Below are 19,075 nucleotides of genomic sequence, written 5' to 3' on the forward strand. Positions count from 1 at the left end.
TTTTTCCCCTCCTGACCTATTTACCAAATGTTTGTTGATTTTTATATAATCTTCTATTATGTTATGAAACATAAGCCCTCATAAGGAATATAGATGATTGGGAGAGGGAAACTTTGGGAGAGGCCCCACAGACTCCACCTGATCATGCTTAAAATCAACAAGTCGAACGTCTGCTTTCATGTTAATAATACTCATAGCTGTAATATTAGTGTTTTCACCTCACTGACATACTGTCTGAAGACTTAACTTATATTACACTTAATAATGTTTTATTTAAGAATGCTCCGAATGAGTGAAAGGAAGTCACAGATCTTATGAGAGTGTCCTTTATTTCATATGTGTACATGAACATCTCATATCAAATGAACATTAGTTTTTTTATTATCAAAATAAACAGAAATACTAAGTAAATTATATAATTTGTTAATAAATAGGTACAAACAATAAATATATTGTTACAGTGGGTTTTATTATGTTATTCTATGTGCAATATATCTGTAGTGCACTCCACAGCAGTGACATCAGCGTGAATTCTACCTGAAACAAAAACAATTTATTTTTTGACATAAAATGTCAATAGGACTAATAAATTGCGTAAAATTGGGGGTTTGTAGACTGTTTTTAATGCTGAAGAAAGGACTGGAGGTTTACATGGCAAACTCAACCCTAAAAGTCTCTTTAACATTTACTGTAGCAACCCATAAATAAAGTCCTGGCCTCACTTCCTCTTCACACCATGATGTTCTTCTTCTCTAGTTTCTCTCTCTCACTGGTGGAGCTCAGGAACGCCGCCTGAAAGCGATGATGTGTTCTATAGCTGCAATATAGGAAAAATACAATGAAAAAATATCAGTTAACAGTTCGGCAAAATACTCTAATACACTCTTAGCTCTTAACATTTCTAATTGTTTCCATTTGCTTGAAAATTGTATGAATGAATATGTTAGCAGCTACAATAAATAAATAAATAAATCAATATAAAAGTACTTTAACTGTTCAAGTGTGGAACGATTCGTTTATCTGTCAGGTGAAAAAAATGATCGAATTTCTGAATATCTTATTCGGAAAATAATGAAAAAGGCATATGTGGAAATGTTTGCGGAATTTATTTAAATCGCCTGAAAGCAATGATGATTGATATATATGATGATATGCATAACAGTTGAATTTAATTAACTATCCTGAATGAAATTATTTGAATAAAAGTATTTTTTTTTTTTGTGGAACTATGTTCAAAGATCAGAGTAAGTCTGATCCGATCTTCTCAACAAAAAATGCGTATACGGTTAAATTACAATACAACCTGTATAAAGAGAACTCGCTTATAGTTAACTATTATAATTACTGTATGAGGGTTTATTTTAGAACGAATGCAGAAAATATGATTCCAACCGATTGTAATCCACCGATCACTCATAAACCATATCAACGCTATATTAATCCAATACTGGCGTAAAGTAACCGGAACTACTTTTTATCGACCCTTGGACTTGTTTTATTCCAAAGACAACTGGCGCCATCTAACTTCTCGTGTATAGTGTAGTGAAAACAACCTCAGAGGACTTCATTTTTAATACTGCTGGAATATTGCCATGTTGGGGCCTTGAACATAATGTAAATGTCCGGGTTACTGTACTCTCTACATATAAAAACCTTTTGATCTAAAGGCTTCTGCATAAATGCTTGAAATTAAGAGACAAATATAATAAACTAGTGCCTACATAGGATATTCTGTTCACAGAACTAAATGTTTTTTGTTTATTTTTATTTTAGGTGATAAAAAAGCAAGTATTCAGAATACACATGAACTCCTACAATAGCATCCCAGTCTTGTGAAGTTGGTTTATGAATGTCCAGATTGAGTAGGAAAAAAAAGTACATTTATAAATTGTCCATCACACATTTTATAGTTGCACATTCATCTAACGTAAGGTACATGTTACAAAAGAAAACATTCAAAAGCAACATTCCCAGAATGGTTACTAACGATCCAATGGAAACTTAATTAGAATGTTAACTAAATGTTCCTAGAGCATGTTTTGTTAGCTGCTAGAGTAACCTCATAATATTAATGATGATAAAGAATGAGTAGGTGCATCCAAACTGCTGTCACAATATGTGCCAAGTATAACCCAGGCGTGTGTTTTGTGTGTGTGAAAGATGAATGAGAGTGTGTTGGTGTATATTTAGCAGGCATGCACTGTATGTACTTACTGCACGCAGACCATGAGCAGAATGGCTAGGCAGCTGATGACTGACAGGACGACAGCCATAATGACAAGCGCAGTGTGGGTCCTATCAGTGCTGCTCTCGTCCCGAGACGTCCCGAGCAGCTGGATCCCACAGCGCTCCCCATCATAACCTCTCCTACACCTGAAACAATCCAACTTTCATTACTTGAACACAACATTAATGCAACACTGAATTGAATGACGTGAATTCACTTAGTAAATATTAATGAAGTGCATCTGTATGGGATGTTTATATGTAGTGTGCATGCAGAAATATGTGGCCCTGGTTCACAAAACCAGTCTTAAGTCTCTGGCGTATATTTGTAACAACAGCCAAAAATACTTTGTATGGGTGAAAATTATAGATTTTTCTTTTATGCCCAAAATCATTAGGATATTAAGTAAAGATCATGTTCCATGAAGATACTTTGTAAATGTCCTACCATAAATATATCAAAAGTAAATTTTGATTAGTGATATGCATTGCTAAGGACTTCATTTGGACAACTTTAAAAGCGATTTTCTGAAAATGTAGATTTTTTTTTAGATTCCAGGGCCGTATTTACAAAACAGTTCTCCTAAATAGCAGTAAAAGTTTTTAGCTAAGAGTTTTTTCTTAAAACCTATACACAAAGCTGCTGAGACAAACTTTTACTAAGGAAAAGACAGAAGTCCTAAGCTCAGAGTAAGGGGCGGGGTTGACCTCATTGCAATGGATGATGTCAGCATGCTTACTAACTACGCACACAGTGATTGGCTGATAGTCTCTGTCAGAGATTTATTCATAGAAATATTGTAGAGTGCAATATTATGTTACCATATTAAAATAAAGGTTTTAAAATAAAAATGTCTGTAATAAGGCAAGCATCCACAGAGTTTTGAAGTGTCCAAGACAACAGAAAGCTGTTTGTTTTAATTATTTACTATTCTGAGTACACGAATACAAAAGATGCATTACTCTTATCTCTATGACCAAATATGATGAAGGATTTTAAGAGCAAATGATCGCAGTGGTGCCTCCATCTGTCCTGCAGTAGCCCAAGCGCATTACTGTTCAGCTTCCACACTTTGCACAAACATGCACACTTTTTTCTAGGCTAACATTGGATTGAGCTGCCATATACTACATACATATCTCAGATGATAAGCCATATTTGAGGCTGATGAATGTTAAGTGAGCATATGGATGTACTGCCCAATGAACTATATTACCACATAGACCAGCCGTTAATGATTTTAACGAAAAAAAAAATTTGCGACTAAGTGACTAATACAATTTTGGTTATATGCATATAAACAGCTTCTTAATTAGCAGAATAATCATGGCAGATAGTAAGAAATACAAACATAAAAGGGTCAGGGTCACAAGTATGAGGTGATTGCGACTTCGTTTTTTCTTACAGTTGTACTTTATATCTCACAATTCAGAGATTTTTCTCGCAATATTCTTTTTTTAATGGGAACTGTGAGATTTAAACTCAGAAATCAGACTTATTTTCTCAAGTTTTTTTACCTTGCAATTTTGACAATCTCACATTTCAGATCTTTTTTTTTCTGAATTCTGAGTTTGCATCTTGCAATTTCTTGCAAATTAGACAACATATCTGAGGTATTCTGAAGTTACATCTAACGCTCTTTTTTCACCATGAAATTAAGAATAAAAAGGGTTATTTATATGAAAAAAGGTAATTGCCTTTTTCATTTAGTAATTGGTAATTTTTTTCTCACAATTCTCGAGTTTATGTATCTCACAATTCAGCATTTATATCACACAGTTCTGAGTTTATATCTCGCAATTCTGATAAATGTCTAAACTGCAAGACATAAATTCAGAACCGCAAGAAAAAAAGTCGAAAAAAGTGGCATTTATTAAGTATTTCTTATCCGGTGGGTGAAAAGTGTGACTCACACACAGACAGGCTCTCTCAGGCCGTGCAGGTACGTGCAGTGGCCGTGGATGCAGTAGTCCAGATGAGAGGTCAGGCAGGGGTCAGAGGTCGTGCTGTGGCTCCTGTGACTGAACGTGTGAATCGGCTGAACTGGAGTGATATTTTTATTCTTTTTTCTTCCTTTATTCTTTTTGCGTCCAGAGCGTTTGTGATCCTGCTCGTCTCCTTTACTGACTTGGGTTACTGAAAGATATGAGATAGATGAGAAACTTTAATGTGTGTGTGACTCTTTGCTTTCTATACTTATCATTTTCTTTACATTTAATTATTTTTTCTTTAAATGGCTCTTTAAAATGGAGCAGTCTTTTTTTTTTACTTTTATTTATTTTAATTTACAAGATTAACAATGCAAATAAAAAGAATATTAGCAAATAAAGGGAGAGGAATTAAACAACATATACATAATAAAAAATGTCCTGCTACACAGCATACGTAGCTATATAGCACATAGAATATATTATAAATATATATATATATATATATATATATATATATATATATATATATATATATATATATATATATATATATATATATATATATATATATATATATACCAGCTTAATTTTGTCACAACATTTTGTTTTATTGTATGCAATTCATTTTTAACTAGATAAAAAGTTTGTCCAGACAAACTTTAGGTGATAAAATTATACATAAATGTGTCATTATAATTATATAACTGTGTTAAACTGATATATTAAATTCCGAATCTTTGCCGTTCATAAATTTAGAATTTATCATCTTAATTAAAATGCCAAAGATGTTATTAGGTCAGTAATTTTAATTAGCAGAATAATAGACGTCTGCAAGAGACTGTCAAGCAGGTGGACAAGTTTGACTGTCTGTATCTTTTTTAAGATTTTATCTTTATTATAATAGGACAGTGGGATTCGAACTCGGGACACATGTAACCCAATGGTGTTATATGTAGGCGCACTTGCCAACAAGGCTGTACCTTTAAACAAAGTTGGATCACTGAACATTCCCGATGGATCTTGATCATCATCAGCTTCCAAATCTTCCCCCACGGCGCTCTGAAGCCCCTCCCCCGATGATGACATCACGGTCACATGATCCAGTGCAGATGTGTGAGCGGCAGCTGTCCGTATGGTGAAAACTTTACACAGAAACACACACTGTTATATCACAGCAGAAATGCAGTAACTGCTTGTGAGGAATGCTGATTTGTATGGTTTCGGCCCAGTTTGCAAATAATAACAGGATCTTACACTTCATTATATCACAATGACACATTAACCTCAATTAGCAGATATAAAGAGCAGTTAATCTTCTAATGTTGCTGTTGATGTTGAGTCATCCTGTAAACACCCCATTTGTATTGTACTGAGCAGATTAACTGTGTATGTGTGTGAGAGAGGGAAAATAAGAGTGAAAGACATAAGCAAGTGGAAAAGCTGAGGTTATGTGAGGTAAAGCTTTCCCTGCCGCAAGTACAATACAGAATTAGAGTCCTTTATATCTCATTTTCTTGTTAGAACACAAAGTTCAGAATCCGATATGATCAATATAATGCTCCATTTATGTAAAATAAAATACACAATATAATAACAGGAATGATGTGAAGATAAATACTGCATAGAACCTATACAACCAGGTAGGCTAAGTAAATGAACAATGTGTATTCCTTGTCTTGGACCAAGATATCCCCGTTTACCTGGCAGCAGAAGTTATGACAGCTGTAGGACGTCTCTTTGAACTACAGATCGTACTTCCGCATTTTTGTATCACCGCTTCAAGAGAATCTGATTGAGCCCAGTGCATTATGGGTGTTGATGTTTTTGTACTTTTTTTTCGCCACAGCCCTTTTTCTGTTTTCTATAATCGTGTAGCACCGAGAAAAAAAATCTTGTTTTGCTGCATATTAAGGTGAATTACCCTTGACCCTAATTTAACACGTTGGGATAAAAATTTCTAGATGAAGAATGAATCATTTGATTAATAGAACAATGATTCATAACCATATAATTAACTGCAATAGAGTGATGATTGAGAAAATAAATATTTGACAAATTTTCATTGAAACTAAATTTTTGTCATCAGAATCATTGTTCTGTTAGGGTCAAGGGTAATTCACCACTGGCAAGATCGGGTTTTAATAAAAGTTGGCTATTTATGCAGCAAAACAAGATTTTTTTTTTTTTCTGTTCTACACGACTATAGAAAACAGAAAAAGGGCCGTGGCCGAAAAAAAAAGTACAAAAACATCAACGCCCATGATGCACTGAGTGCGATCAGATTCTATTTAAAACAACATAAACAATGTTTGCATCTAAGGAGGTCTAAATGTTCACAACTCACGTGATTCATTTCAACAGTGAAATATGCTATTCAACAAGAAAATATGTAGGCCGGGACTTGATTTTATCTATCAGGAATTGATCGGGATCAAAAAAAAAGATAGGTGTTATATTGTAGAATGGAGCCAGCCCTGAATGTGAACGTGAAGGACTACTCCCATCCTGAAACACAGCCAGCATCTGTTGGCTGAAACTGAAGTAACCAGGGTAACGTTGTTACATAGGTGGAGTAAGTTTTGATCACCGCATTTTGATGAAACATTACAAAGTCAAACTGGAATAACACAAAATGACCAGGAAAAAACATCCGCTTGATTTTCTTTTGGCTAGTAATCAAAGATGCCATTATCTAAAAAATTGCAGGAACAAATTCCACCTGCCCTGGGTGTGGGGCAAATCCATCCAGTCGATTAAACACTTATTGTAATTTTGCATGCCATTTTATTCTGCACACATTCCTTATAACATTAACCATTACTTTAATGTTTTACAAATGAAGGGTCTCAAAATATTACAGTTTAGAACATCACTATATTAAACAACAATCTCTGGTGTCAAATATTTTGCTTGAAAACCGTGCATGTGCAATTTTTATTTCTAATAGATATGTGGCAATTCAGACATTGTAAAGTAGTGTATATGCCTTTCTATCACAGGTATAAACTGGCGACGTCTGCAGTCAAACTAGTCTGCAAGGAGAATGTTTGAGTACATGCATTTGATCTGAACACTCCTACCGACTGGAATCCAGCATTTAATTATCAAAGAAATTCACTCACACACACACCTATTATTGTGTGCGGGGATGACCTTTCTAACGTTAGTTCGTAAAGCTAAATATATATTTAACAAGCCGGTGTGACGCCCTTATCCACCGTCCTTTGCCATGAACAATAAGTGCTTTGTGACGTCGAACATGACAACAGACAGACGAGATTTAAACTGTGTGGCATTCTGGCATACACCTATATAGGAAAAGCCGGAGCTCACAGCTATTCAGAGGCATGCTACTACAGGTCGAGTCAATTTCCCAAAGCCCTGCCTGTCTGGAGACACAAACACAATACCACGCACACTTCACTCGGCGGCAGCGTTCAAGCTGGTTTACTATCTTGCAGTCTTTCTTATTCATCAGTCAATTGCCTTTTGTCAGTTGTCAAACTGAAATTAAAATACAATAGACAATAATAAGCAAATACAGAAAATTGACACTCGGCATGAAAGAAAATATGTATCACTCACTTTTTGACTTTTCATGATTTAAAAATAAAATAGTTTAATCTGTTTTGTGTTGTTATCACAACAAGTTTTTATTTTTATAATTTTACATAATTTGAAAAAATAAATATTAATATTTTGCCGCAAAGCATAACTAGAAAAACATATATGCACACACATAAAAATCAAATAATATTTTAAGATTGTATTAATTTCCATGATTTCTTCAGGATTTTAAATCACGATTTTAAAATCCTCTAAGATTTCTAGGTTTTCCACTAGCGTGGCACACCTGAAGCTGACAGAGGCCAAAAATGAAGTAAGACAGGATGGAGAAAAGCAAACTCACCGACACAGAGCAGCAGAGAGGAGAGGCGCTGTAGGTTCATGGCAGCTGACAGCTGACTTCTGTGTAGAGTTTCTGTTTGTCATGAACTCATCGTCCAGGAGGAGCTTTTATAGGGAGGTTTCCCTTTACACACACACACACACACAGATGATATGTGTGTTTGTAGGCACCTTTTGTAAGGTAAATGTTTGACGAGAGTCCACCTGGAGAATTCATCCACAGGTCATTCATAAACTAGTCATTATGTGAGATTCATTTTCCATTTCACGTCACTGGACTGTGATGCTGAACAGCTTGACTGTTTTGTCAAGTGTTCCTGAATGGGATTTGAGAATACTTTTAAATAAACAGGAATACTGTTCTTGTTCATTTGTACTTTAATAGTCAATTATAATGACTTCACATGCACAGATGTAGATGTTTCAGATTCGGGGACACAGAGTCACTGGAATCAAATTTGACCTTAAGTCTTTGGAATATTTGAAATGGAATATGAGATGGATCATGTCTGGAATAAAAAGAATGCAAAGAATGGGATTCTTGGAGAAAAATGCAATAGATAAAGAGAGAAGCCAAAACAGCCCCAGCACACACACACTTTTTCAGTGTGAACACAGCCTCATGGCTCATTAAGTATATCACTGTCCCTGTAATTTGAGGCCAAAAAACTATGGTACGGGACGGAAGAGGGGTAGCTGGAAGAACGACCGCTTTTCTTAGATGAAGCCATTAATGAACGTGTTTGTGCAATTTAATTTCTGTTTGAGTCGCCTGCCGTGCAAAATGTCCCTCACATCTGCATGGTAATGAGTTTCTGAAGTGCCCAAAAGGAAGAGAAGTATAGCTAATGACCCTGAACCGCTAACAGAGAACAAACTAAACACCACATTAGATGCTATCCAGAATTTAAATAAGACCACCATTGGATTCTTAAAGCAGAAGTTAACTAAAAGCAATGCATTCACATTTGCATTGCAATTTTGAAAAGAGAGGAAACACCTGATGTGTTCGTTAAATGCACAAAGAGGTCAATTTCACAAAAGTATAAGAGAGAGTTTGCATTTTGATCATATGGAAGATAACTTCAAATTCCATGAAGTCGTATCTGATTTTAGGTACTTAGTGATAACATCAAACATCCTTTTTTAACTCAAAACTGACATAATGTACAGGTCTATATGGATGTAGTGCTATGATTTTTAAAACAGAAATGACTAAAAGCAGAGCTATTCTGAGGCAGCTCCTTAAAACTTGCCTGCAATGTAAACCAACTTGTTGGTGCAGCCCAATGTTATGGGTGTCCTCTAATATGACACACAAATCTAGAGGATTAGAGCGTAGGGGCGTTTCACTGGTGTAAAACTACTGAAAAAAGTAACATACATACTCATGGTTTCATTGGTGAGCTAAAAGGGTTAAAATAGAGCAGAAAAATTCCCTGCAGATTTATTTGTTTTTAATATTTTGTTATTTGACCATACTGTTAAAAAAGCCATTTATCTTTTTATTTGCCAATGTTTTTTATTTATTTTGTATGGTCTACACTACTGTTAAGAATTTTGTAACTGATTAATGTTGGTTAATGTTATTAATGGAGGTTTATAAAGTGTTTAGTAAATTTCCTAAATTTAAGACTTACATCAAACCTCATTCGATCATTTCAACAATAATTTCTATAGAAATCATATAAAGCCTCCAAAATAGACGTTATTGATAGTGACACCGAAACTTTCCATATTGCAACTGAAACAGAAAATTTTTCATTTGCAGTTTTGTCATTGATTACATAGTTACACTAAAATTTGAATATTTATCACTCCCCCTATGGTTTATAAACTATATTTAATTTGTAGCAAATGTATTACGTTTGAAATAAATCATTTATATGCATTTCCCCCACTGAATCTGCTTCTGTTTTGTTTTCTTAATACTACTAAAGTTAAACTGTAAAACTATGGCATTTATGTAGTAACTATTGTTAAGTCAAATTTCCGTAAAGATCAGTACGGAATTTCAGAGAGCTGCGCATGCGCAGTTCAACTTTTCCGCATTGGGCTCCTTCACGCTTCCTCATTGACAGCGCCTAAAAGAAGAAAGCAGCGATACACTGTGTCATTTACACTCGCGACAGTTTTTATACCGTTTCTACCTATTATTGACGTCTTAAACAACTCGGAAGTCTTCTTTAAAAGTCTTGGAAAGTTCAGAAATGTCAAAGCCTCCCCCCAAACCAGCTAAACCAGGTAAGCGGTGCGCGTGGTTGAAAAGTCTACCACGCAAGCCTACAAAAGTTTCATTATTTATTCATTTGTTTTTGCGTTGTTTGTTTGTCTGATAGCCTTACAAACACTTTCGTTTCCGATTCAAAACAATGAAATGTATATAAGAGCATGCAATTTCTGGTTACACTGAACTTTCTCCTGCGGGTGGAGTTTGGCGTTTCTCCAGCGCAACGCAACTTTCTTTGCGCTTTTACGCGTTTAAAACGCCTGTCACCTACTAACATGCGCGAAACCACTACAATTTAGCACAAACGTTCAAAGAGCAAGACTGAAATAGTAAAACACCTTGCCATAAATGGCAGGATTGGATTTGGAAAGAGAAAATCGCTCACGCCAGCCATTGGCTGTGGTTCAGAACCTAGTAAGCAGTCTACCTCAACGAAGAGGCACTACGTACGCATTTTCCCTATAATCGGTGCATTATCTGGCGAGCCAGAAATTTGTATATGATGACCAGAAATGTTGTCTAGATCAATGTTTTTAGTCACAGCCATTGTCTCATAGAAGCCAGTTACTTCCCCATACGAAAGAGCAGCTTCATTCTGCATAGTGTGCAAAATCAATGACATTTGGACTGATTTATAATGAGGCTGTGAAAGGTCAAAGATATGTGTTATAGTTGAGATATTATTGTTTTACAAATGATACAATGATTGTTATTTTCATCTTTAAACATTGAATTACCGATATGCATAATTTTTGACACAATAATACCCAAATCTTTAGTCCTTTCGACCAACAGTTGGGTTAAATGTGTATAGAATTTAAAAAAAATGTGCGTTGCGACTATATTATTATTTTAATTAATAATGCCATTCACAATGCTAAATCATGTGATTGATCTGAATGGTCGCACATTTATTTTTGATACTAAGGAACCGATTAAGTAGAAAACTCTTTTATCGGTCCTGTCTCAAGTCAGTTGTAGTATGACCTCTTAGTACAGTTTTCCCAGGATGTGGGTGTGTGACGTCCAGCATGCAAATTTTATTCTACTAGTTGTGTGGGATGGGATGTTTGGAATAATTAACACTTTTTTGTTTAGTGGTGGCCAAAACCAAGTTACATTAACCTTTACACTTATAGTAACACATAATAATGTGGTGTTGATTCTTGGTGAACCTTGGAACCTCCAACTTTGGGAAACATTGTTAGTATTGCAGAAAAGATTTCCTGTTGGTTGAAATGATTTCTACACTTCTGAACGATTGATCGTATAGTTGTAATTGGTGGCAAACACAATAACCTTATCCGGTGGAGGCCAGTGTTTCTATTTCCGAGGCTGATCTGGGAGTTTGGGAGGGGCCGCTTGGATCCCGCTCAGAAGGGCTTCTCACTTGTTTGTTTGGCCAAATGGAAATACCTTTGCAGCCAGGAAATGCCCTTTGTTGTGCTTATAATGGTTTGTTTATTTATATATTTAGACCTAAGGGCTTGGGTTCCTCTTAATTCTGTGTCATGTGGTTTGCCCTGCATTTGAGCTACGTTTAGTTCTGTGATACTACCTTGTTGTAGATGTGATGTTTTGCATTTTGTTGGGCTGATAGGTGAAGATAAGGTTGAACAGGTGGCATATTTACTGCACTGTTTAGCCTATAGATAGTAAGCAGAACAGAACTAAAATGTGTATTAAACTGCTTCAGTGTGCAATTATTCGATGCACTGTATATTGTTATTTGAAAATATAAGTTTAACATTCATATTTATGCTTTTAAACAGGCCAGGTCAAGGTGTACAGGGCTTTATTCACCTTCGACCCAAGGACGGTGAGTTTCGTTCTTCTCTTGGGTTGTTTTGTTTGTTTTAGCTTGGCTGGATTGAGCTAATCATGCATATTTTCCTCTTTTTCAGCCAGATGAACTGTACTTTGAGGAAGGAGATATCTTGTACATCTCAGATACAGTAAGTTTATGAACTCGCTTGGAAGTACTGCTAGTTCCTCCTGCGATCATGGATATAAAGAGCATTACATGTTTTAAGAGTGATTTTGAACTGATTGCTGGCTTTATGTTTTTAGAGTGACAGTAACTGGTGGAAGGGAACATGCAGGGGAAGGACTGGACTTATTCCCAGCAATTACGGTAAAGAAAACAAGTTGCAAACTACAACCTGCAAACCATCAGTCCTTTACTTGAACACCCTCAGTGATTTGAAAAGACGACTTTTGTAAAATGTGTATATAATATGTGACTTTTACAGTCTTTTATGATGTCGATAAAGCTTTATCAGTGCTGTTTCCTAAAGATATCCCAGCTATTACTATTGCATGTATACTTGGGTTTAGGGATTGGAACCAAATCCAACCTTAAAGGGTTAGTTCACCCCAAAATTTTAATTCTTTCATTAATTACTCACCCTTATGTTGTTCCAAACCAGTGAGACCTTGGTTCATCTTTGGAGAACAATTTAAGATATTTTTGATGAAATTCGAGAGCTCACTGACCCTTCTTAGACAGCAAGGATAGTACCATGATCAAGGCACTTCTATCCTTGCTATGTTTCTGTGCCTTGATCATCGCGTTAGGAGAGCTCTCTAAATATCTTAATTGTGTGTTGGATATGGACCAAGGTCTTACGGGTTTGGAACGACGTGAGTAATTAATGAACCCTAAAGTAATAAACCCCACTTAAGTGGCAAACTTCTCTGCATATCATTTTATGCATTATATGCTATTACTTTTCTAAGTTTTACTTAAATTTGTGATGTGATTTGCCTTAATCCAGTGGCTGAGCAAGCAGAGTCCATAGACAATCCCATGCATGAAGCAGCCAAGCGAGGTACTCAAATATACACCTATCTGGCGTTTTGTTTGTTTGATAGCATTGTTAAACAATCAAATGTTTTGTGTGTGAATGCAGGTAATCTGAGCTGGCTCAGAGAGTGTTTGGATAATAAGGTTGGCATCAATGGACTGGACAAAGCAGGGAACACCGCTCTCTACTGGGCTTGTCACGGAGGACATAAAGGTAAAAGATGCACACACGCTTTTTCACATTTCAAAATTTCATTTCCCAGCTGCAGCAGTTGTGCACAAACTCTTTAAGCTGGCTTTTGTCCAATAATGGCACATAAAATGTAAAAAAAGTACAAATAATAATTGCAAGAAACCTACATCATGTTTGCGTTTTTTTTAGATGTGGTGGAGATTTTGCTGAGTCAGCCAAACTGTGAGCTCAATCAGCAGGTAAATCTGATGTTTTTTGGCGATTGACTTTTCTTAATCAAATGCATTTCATTTGAATTGGTTTAAAGGCAAAGTGAGAACAGCTTACAAATGTCTATATGAAACGTGACAAAGCGATAACAAAGTTTTTTTTAGAAACGGAAGCAATGCTCGTGTTCTTAATATTTCACTCAATGTGATAAATGGTGTTCAATTTTTTAAACAGAATAAACTGGGAGACACGGCTCTACATGCAGCTGCCTGGAAGGGTTATTCAGATATAGTTGAGATGCTGCTCAATAAAAGTGAGTGAATTTTTTTTCACCCTTTTATAAACATCTACTTGTACGTATCTGACACTAGGGTGGGGCAGAGCTGGACAGTGCAAGCATTTGCGACTAAAAATAGATGTGTGCAAACTGTAGAGTGCATTCAGGAGCATGAGTCAAAATTAAGAAAGCCCCCAGTGTTCTGAAATTTAAGGTGATTAAAAAGTCAAACGATTTTTTAAATCAGTTTGTAATTGGAATGTAAAAATGTCAAGTACAAACACATGTCCTTTTTGTATCTGTATCTGCAATTTTGATATGTTTGTTTATATTGCAATATGTTTTGCTATAGATGCCAGGACAGATGTGGTCAACAATGAGAAGAAGACCGCTCTGGATATGGCCACAAATGCACAATGTGCTTCTCTGCTGAAGAGGAAACTGGGAGGAGGTGAGTCACAAGGCGTCTCCTTTCAGTTACCTCCTTCAGATGTCACTTCCTGTGAGACGGATTCACACTTAACTGTCTCTCTGTTAAATTTGCAGTGATTTTGCGCACCCACAGTAACGCCGAGGAGTATCTGGATGATGAAGACTCCGACTGAGAGAAGAGCAACACTTTTGAAGTCCATTCATTCCTAAATTCATTCCAACAACAACAAAAATATCACAACATGTATATAGATCAGATATAGGCGGGAGAAAATTTATTTACAAGGGTGGGGAGGATATGAAAGCTAGTTGTCGTTGTCTGATTGTCTCAACTTTCTTCTTCATTCCAGTTCATTGTAAAAGTATTGCATTACTTGTCTATTCTGTACATTTTAGGATGGACACGGTGAACATTCATTCTTCTGTTTGCTGCTCCTCTTTTAACTGTATTTATTGCATAGAACTCTCTTTGATTTTAAAGTGCCTTTTTAATAAGGAGATCAACCAGAATGCCTCACAGCACTGGGTCTTTTTATTGCAAAAGTTTTATATGCGTGTATGTCTGAGAATTTTAACTGGCTGATTGTGTTTGTGTGTGTGAGAGATGTGCTTGATGATAGCTTCTGAGATGCATGTAAATCTGAATGTCACAACTATGCAAATAAATCAGTGGCCTTTGCTTGATATGCAAGACTCAAGATGGAAGTTTGAATATAATTGTATTTGTAAGTGCCCTTTATTCATTGTGTGCATCAATTTAGCCATATTTTTAAGGGGAAAAGGTTAATTGCCTTAAAGACAATGAACATTATTTCTAAGAATTTTTATTAAGATGTATTTATGTTGTATTAGTCTGTATTTTGTGTGTGTGTGTTTTACCACTTTACATAATTTTAAATCAGATGATGTGCCATTCAGAAACATGCTAGGGAAGACTATATTTGAAACTTAGCTCTCCAAATTGCATGAGGAAACTGATTAAGTTGGAGAAAAAGAATATACATTATACATCAGAGAAATATTTTATTTTTAACGTTTTTAAATTATAGTTCACCGAAAAATGAAGAGTCGGTTACTCAACAAACCTGTTGAAGTTTCTTTCTGCTGAATATAAAATATATTTTCTTTAAAGATACTATAAACATAAAATGGTAACAAGAAACTGTTTGGTTACCTACATTCTTCAAAATATCTTCTTTTGTGTTCAGCAGAAGATAGAAATTCATACACGTTTGGGACTACTTGAGGGTAAATCAAGGATGACAGGATTTTCATTTTGGGGTGAACTTGTCTATCCCTTTATCTTCCTTTTTTTTTTTCGTTAAAACGTCAGGATAACTAACCACATTTTTTTTGTTGCTTTTTATTAGTCTAACTTTTGGTTTTGAGAGCAACGCAGTCCATGCCAAAAAATTGTATCGCTTGTTTTTCCAGCTTAACTGTAGGTAACCTCTATCTAAATTTGTGTTATTATTCATGTTACTTTAATAATTTGTGTAAAGAAATTGATAGAATTTATCGTTAAGGGACTCACCTGAGAAACTCCCGCCATTCTTGTCAGCAACGAGCGCGTTGCTAACCAAAGACACGGTTTAAACACTTATTGACAATTTAAATAAATGTGTTTATTTTACATATTACTAGTTCACTATTATTCGACATATTAGTAGTTCTAAGCATAATAATGAATAATGTAGTGTCCAACTCTTATGTAATACAAGTTATTTTATATTCAGTTGTTTCATAAGGTTTAGTTAGGAAATTGACCCCGCTATTGCATCTATTGGAAGAGAATTCAAAAAGTAGGCTAACCGCAGTTTACTGACTTCATTTTACATTAAAGTATTTTATAGAATTTGGTTATATTACAAAATCAAAAAAAAAAAAAAAAAAAATATATATATATATATATATATATATATGTGTGTGTGTGTGTGTGTGTGTGTGTGTGTGCAACAGCCAGATGCTCTGCAGTTTGAAATTTGCTCTTTATCATACTATAAAATGTAATTCGGTGTATTTTAGTGGACTCTGGAAAATGTAAACATTTACATATATATGCATTCAGCAGATGCTTTTATCCAGGGTGACTTAGATTGTATTCAAAGTGTACACTTCATCATCATGCATTTCCTGGGAATACAATTTTATACGCAATGAACATAAAACAGATAGAAAATATAAAATTTTGTCAGCTGTTAATGAGATTTCAAAGCAAATAAATCAACAACGATGAACGTCGTTCAGATCCTGGTATTTATTCAATGTCTTATGCAGTCCATTTTGACCCCAAGTTTTAAATACAATGTGCATGTCATCAATCAATCATTGTAGAATAAAATATGACATCACCTTGGAAAAGAAAATCTTTAAATTATGTAAAAAAAAGTAAAGAGTAAAGTTGTTGCAATCACTGACAAACTGTAAGACTTTATATTTACCTGCATACAGTAGGACATCAGATGAATTGAAATAAGGGGGAAATGTGTATCCCAAACTCATTGCATACAAGAAATTAAGACAAAAATCATTGTAAGTAAATTGCAAAACATGCCCTAGTGGCAATAGGCACATTGTGGAACGCCATATGGGCATCTGAGCCCAAACTGTTATCTTTAAGAAGGCGTTTTATAAGAATAAAACATGTATTATAACAGCAGAAGTGAGTCGTTTCCACAGTTGAACTCTCATAAAGGCATAAGGATGGAAGCTCAAACCACTCCAGCCATCCAGAAAAACAGAAACAACACATGCATATAAAAATACAAACAATAGCCACCAAAAAAAAAAAAAAAAAAAGGTTTATAAAGTGATCAGACAGAGAAATAACATGCAAAATAAAATCAGGGTACCAAAAATTAGAAAAATATACAGAATCTGGCATTGAGATTTTGATGACGCCAAGCTGTTATTGCACCTTTAAGAAAAACCTGATGTGGCCGATGGAGAAAAGAATCGAAATAAAATAACAGAGTGTTGTTATACCAGAAAGCAGCTAAGAGATGCCTGAAATGTACAAACAGAAGTGTGCATACATGTTCAAGTTAAGCTCTGTGTGTGTGTGTGTGTGTGTGTGTGTAACAAGTACAAAAATAGATCTTGATTTGTCCGATGCAGTCGATAATATCTAAAATAGCTCCACGCAATTTAAGGACCATAATTTAGTCTCTAGATCCATGGGGAAGCGTTTTAAAAAGGCTGTTAAAAATCGTAATGGCTTCCCTGAAGATCTACAGTGCTTTGGCACAGGAACAGGCTGGTGTAATGCTCACTATCGCCACATGATGACACTGTGACAAACTGTAAAACTCGACCCTTGGGACTTTGGATATTGGTGTGCATGTTCAAACACACTCCTCTCAACACTATCAGACTCTAGCTGAAGAGCTTGACGAAGCAGTTTTGGCAGTAGGGTTTGTCGTTCTGCTCTTTGAACGTTCCCTTGTTCAGCTGTTTAAGGCAGAAGGCGCAGACGAAATGCTCGGGGTGAAACTTCTTGCCCATGGCGGTGATGCAGCGGCCGGTAATGGGCTTCTGACAGCCGGAGCAGAGCGAGCCGCGGTGCTCGTGGTAATGAGCCTCACAGTACGGCTGCCCTTCATGCTCGAAGAAGCTGCCGTTCACAAACGTAGTGAAACACTCCTGTGGAGGACAGAATCAGTCAGTTATGCATGAATGATTCAAATAATGCTACAATAAAACAGTGAAGAGGAAACATCTCATTTTGAAATGTGCATGAATCCAAAACACCAAGATAGCAACATAAACACCACACATTTTCCAAAATATGAATATTTACATTTACATTATCTAAAAAAATATTTCAGAATGTATCCAATTACAGTTTATATATATATATATATATATATATATATATATATATATATATATATATATATATATATATATATATATATATATATATATATATATACACACACACACACACACATTATAATAATCATCAGATTTACAACTCAACTATATACACTATGATATTCCAGATTTTATGAATTGTTTAGTATATTACATTGATAGACAATTTTTTTTATTGCCAGTAACCCTGCTGAATTACAGTTAAATAATAAAACAATAATCTAAAATATAATCCTGACAACAACAATTTCAATACAAGTATAAATCCTAAATATATAAATATGAATTAGAATATAGAATAATATATTAATAGGCCAATTTATGATGCATGAATTAAACTGAATAAAATTTAATAATAATAAATTAAATGAAATGTAAATTCTGACAATAATAACAAAAATATAATTAAATGTATAAATCCTAAATATACAATTGCATAAGTAAATAATTATAAAATACAAAATATTTAAGTAGAATATTAGTCTTCAGATTTATAAATATATACACCCTGACTGTTCTGTACTGTATATATACACTCTGATATTTATTATAACAAATTATTTAGGATAATATATTAATAAGCCAATATTTTATTTCAGAAACATGCTAAATTAAATGCAATAACGTAATAATAGTAATATATGCAATAAAATGTCATGAAATATAATGAATATAATCAAATGTAACATGCTCAATACATTTTTAAAAACACATTTAAAAAAATGAATGCATACAAATTAAAAATATAAAAACAGGTCCAAGCTTAAATTTTGGCCTATTAATTGGCTGATACATCAGTACAGACACACACACACACATACTGACCCTGCAGACAAAACACTCAGGGTGCCAAAGAGCGTTAAGGGCCGAAATATAGTTCTCCAGGATGGCACGAGCACAGCCGCCACATTTGGGGGCAAACATGTCGAAGTAGTCCTTCCTACAGTACGCCTTTCCCTCCTTCTCATGGAATCCTGCAGAAAG

The 19,075-nt window shown here is 35.0% G+C and overlaps 3 protein-coding genes across 10 annotated transcripts in view; 1 reads left to right on the forward strand and 2 right to left on the reverse strand.

The window, feature by feature from the left end:
• Nucleotides 1–331: 331 nt before the first annotated feature.
• On the reverse strand, nucleotides 332–8,137 carry LOC127958658 (proheparin-binding EGF-like growth factor). Its single transcript, XM_052557573.1, has 5 exons — nucleotides 8,069–8,137; nucleotides 5,139–5,300; nucleotides 4,141–4,363; nucleotides 2,215–2,373; nucleotides 332–817 (listed from the first exon to the last, which is right to left on the reverse strand). Exons 1-5 carry the CDS (start codon nucleotides 8,106–8,108, stop codon nucleotides 730–732), a joined length of 672 nt encoding a protein of 223 aa, XP_052413533.1. The 5' UTR covers nucleotides 8,109–8,137; the 3' UTR covers nucleotides 332–729.
• Nucleotides 8,138–10,096: 1,959 nt separating this feature from the next.
• Nucleotides 10,097–14,932, forward strand: LOC127957450 (osteoclast-stimulating factor 1). Its single transcript, XM_052555986.1, has 10 exons — nucleotides 10,097–10,311; nucleotides 12,070–12,116; nucleotides 12,202–12,252; nucleotides 12,368–12,431; nucleotides 13,075–13,128; nucleotides 13,210–13,317; nucleotides 13,486–13,535; nucleotides 13,741–13,819; nucleotides 14,136–14,234; nucleotides 14,330–14,932. Exons 1-10 carry the CDS (start codon nucleotides 10,278–10,280, stop codon nucleotides 14,386–14,388), a joined length of 645 nt encoding a protein of 214 aa, XP_052411946.1. The 5' UTR covers nucleotides 10,097–10,277; the 3' UTR covers nucleotides 14,389–14,932.
• A 1,518-nt stretch (nucleotides 14,933–16,450) lies between these two features.
• pxna (paxillin a) overlaps nucleotides 16,451–19,075 on the reverse strand; it is a 33,222-nt gene continuing 30,597 nt past the window's right edge. For all 8 annotated transcript variants that reach the window (XM_052555984.1, XM_052555980.1, XM_052555978.1 and 5 more), the window contains 2 exons: nucleotides 18,917–19,065; nucleotides 16,451–17,857 (listed from right to left, as the gene is read on the reverse strand). In XM_052555984.1, coding sequence (XP_052411944.1) covers nucleotides 17,591–17,857; nucleotides 18,917–19,065 — 416 coding nt within the window. In that variant the 3' untranslated portion in view covers nucleotides 16,451–17,590. The remainder of the gene's footprint in view (nucleotides 17,858–18,916; nucleotides 19,066–19,075) is intronic.

This window comes from Carassius gibelio, chromosome B5, assembly GCF_023724105.1.
Source record: "Carassius gibelio isolate Cgi1373 ecotype wild population from Czech Republic chromosome B5, carGib1.2-hapl.c, whole genome shotgun sequence".
In the NCBI taxonomy this organism is placed as follows: domain Eukaryota; kingdom Metazoa; phylum Chordata; class Actinopteri; order Cypriniformes; family Cyprinidae; genus Carassius; species Carassius gibelio.

Coding starts and splice junctions, on each gene's coding strand:
- LOC127958658 (XM_052557573.1), bottom strand. CDS start 8,108: ATGAACCTACAGCGCCTCTCCTCTCTGCTGCTCTGTGTCG. Junction 5,301..8,068: donor CTCTCTGCTGCTCTGTGTCG/GTGAGTTTGCTT, acceptor TTCTGTGTAAAG/TTTTCACCATACGGACAGCT. Junction 4,364..5,138: donor TGATCCAACTTTGTTTAAAG/GTACAGCCTTGT, acceptor CATATCTTTCAG/TAACCCAAGTCAGTAAAGGA.
- LOC127957450 (XM_052555986.1), top strand. CDS start 10,278: ATGTCAAAGCCTCCCCCCAAACCAGCTAAACCAG. Junction 12,117..12,201: donor TCACCTTCGACCCAAGGACG/GTGAGTTTCGTT, acceptor CCTCTTTTTCAG/CCAGATGAACTGTACTTTGA. Junction 13,536..13,740: donor ACTGTGAGCTCAATCAGCAG/GTAAATCTGATG, acceptor TTTTTTAAACAG/AATAAACTGGGAGACACGGC.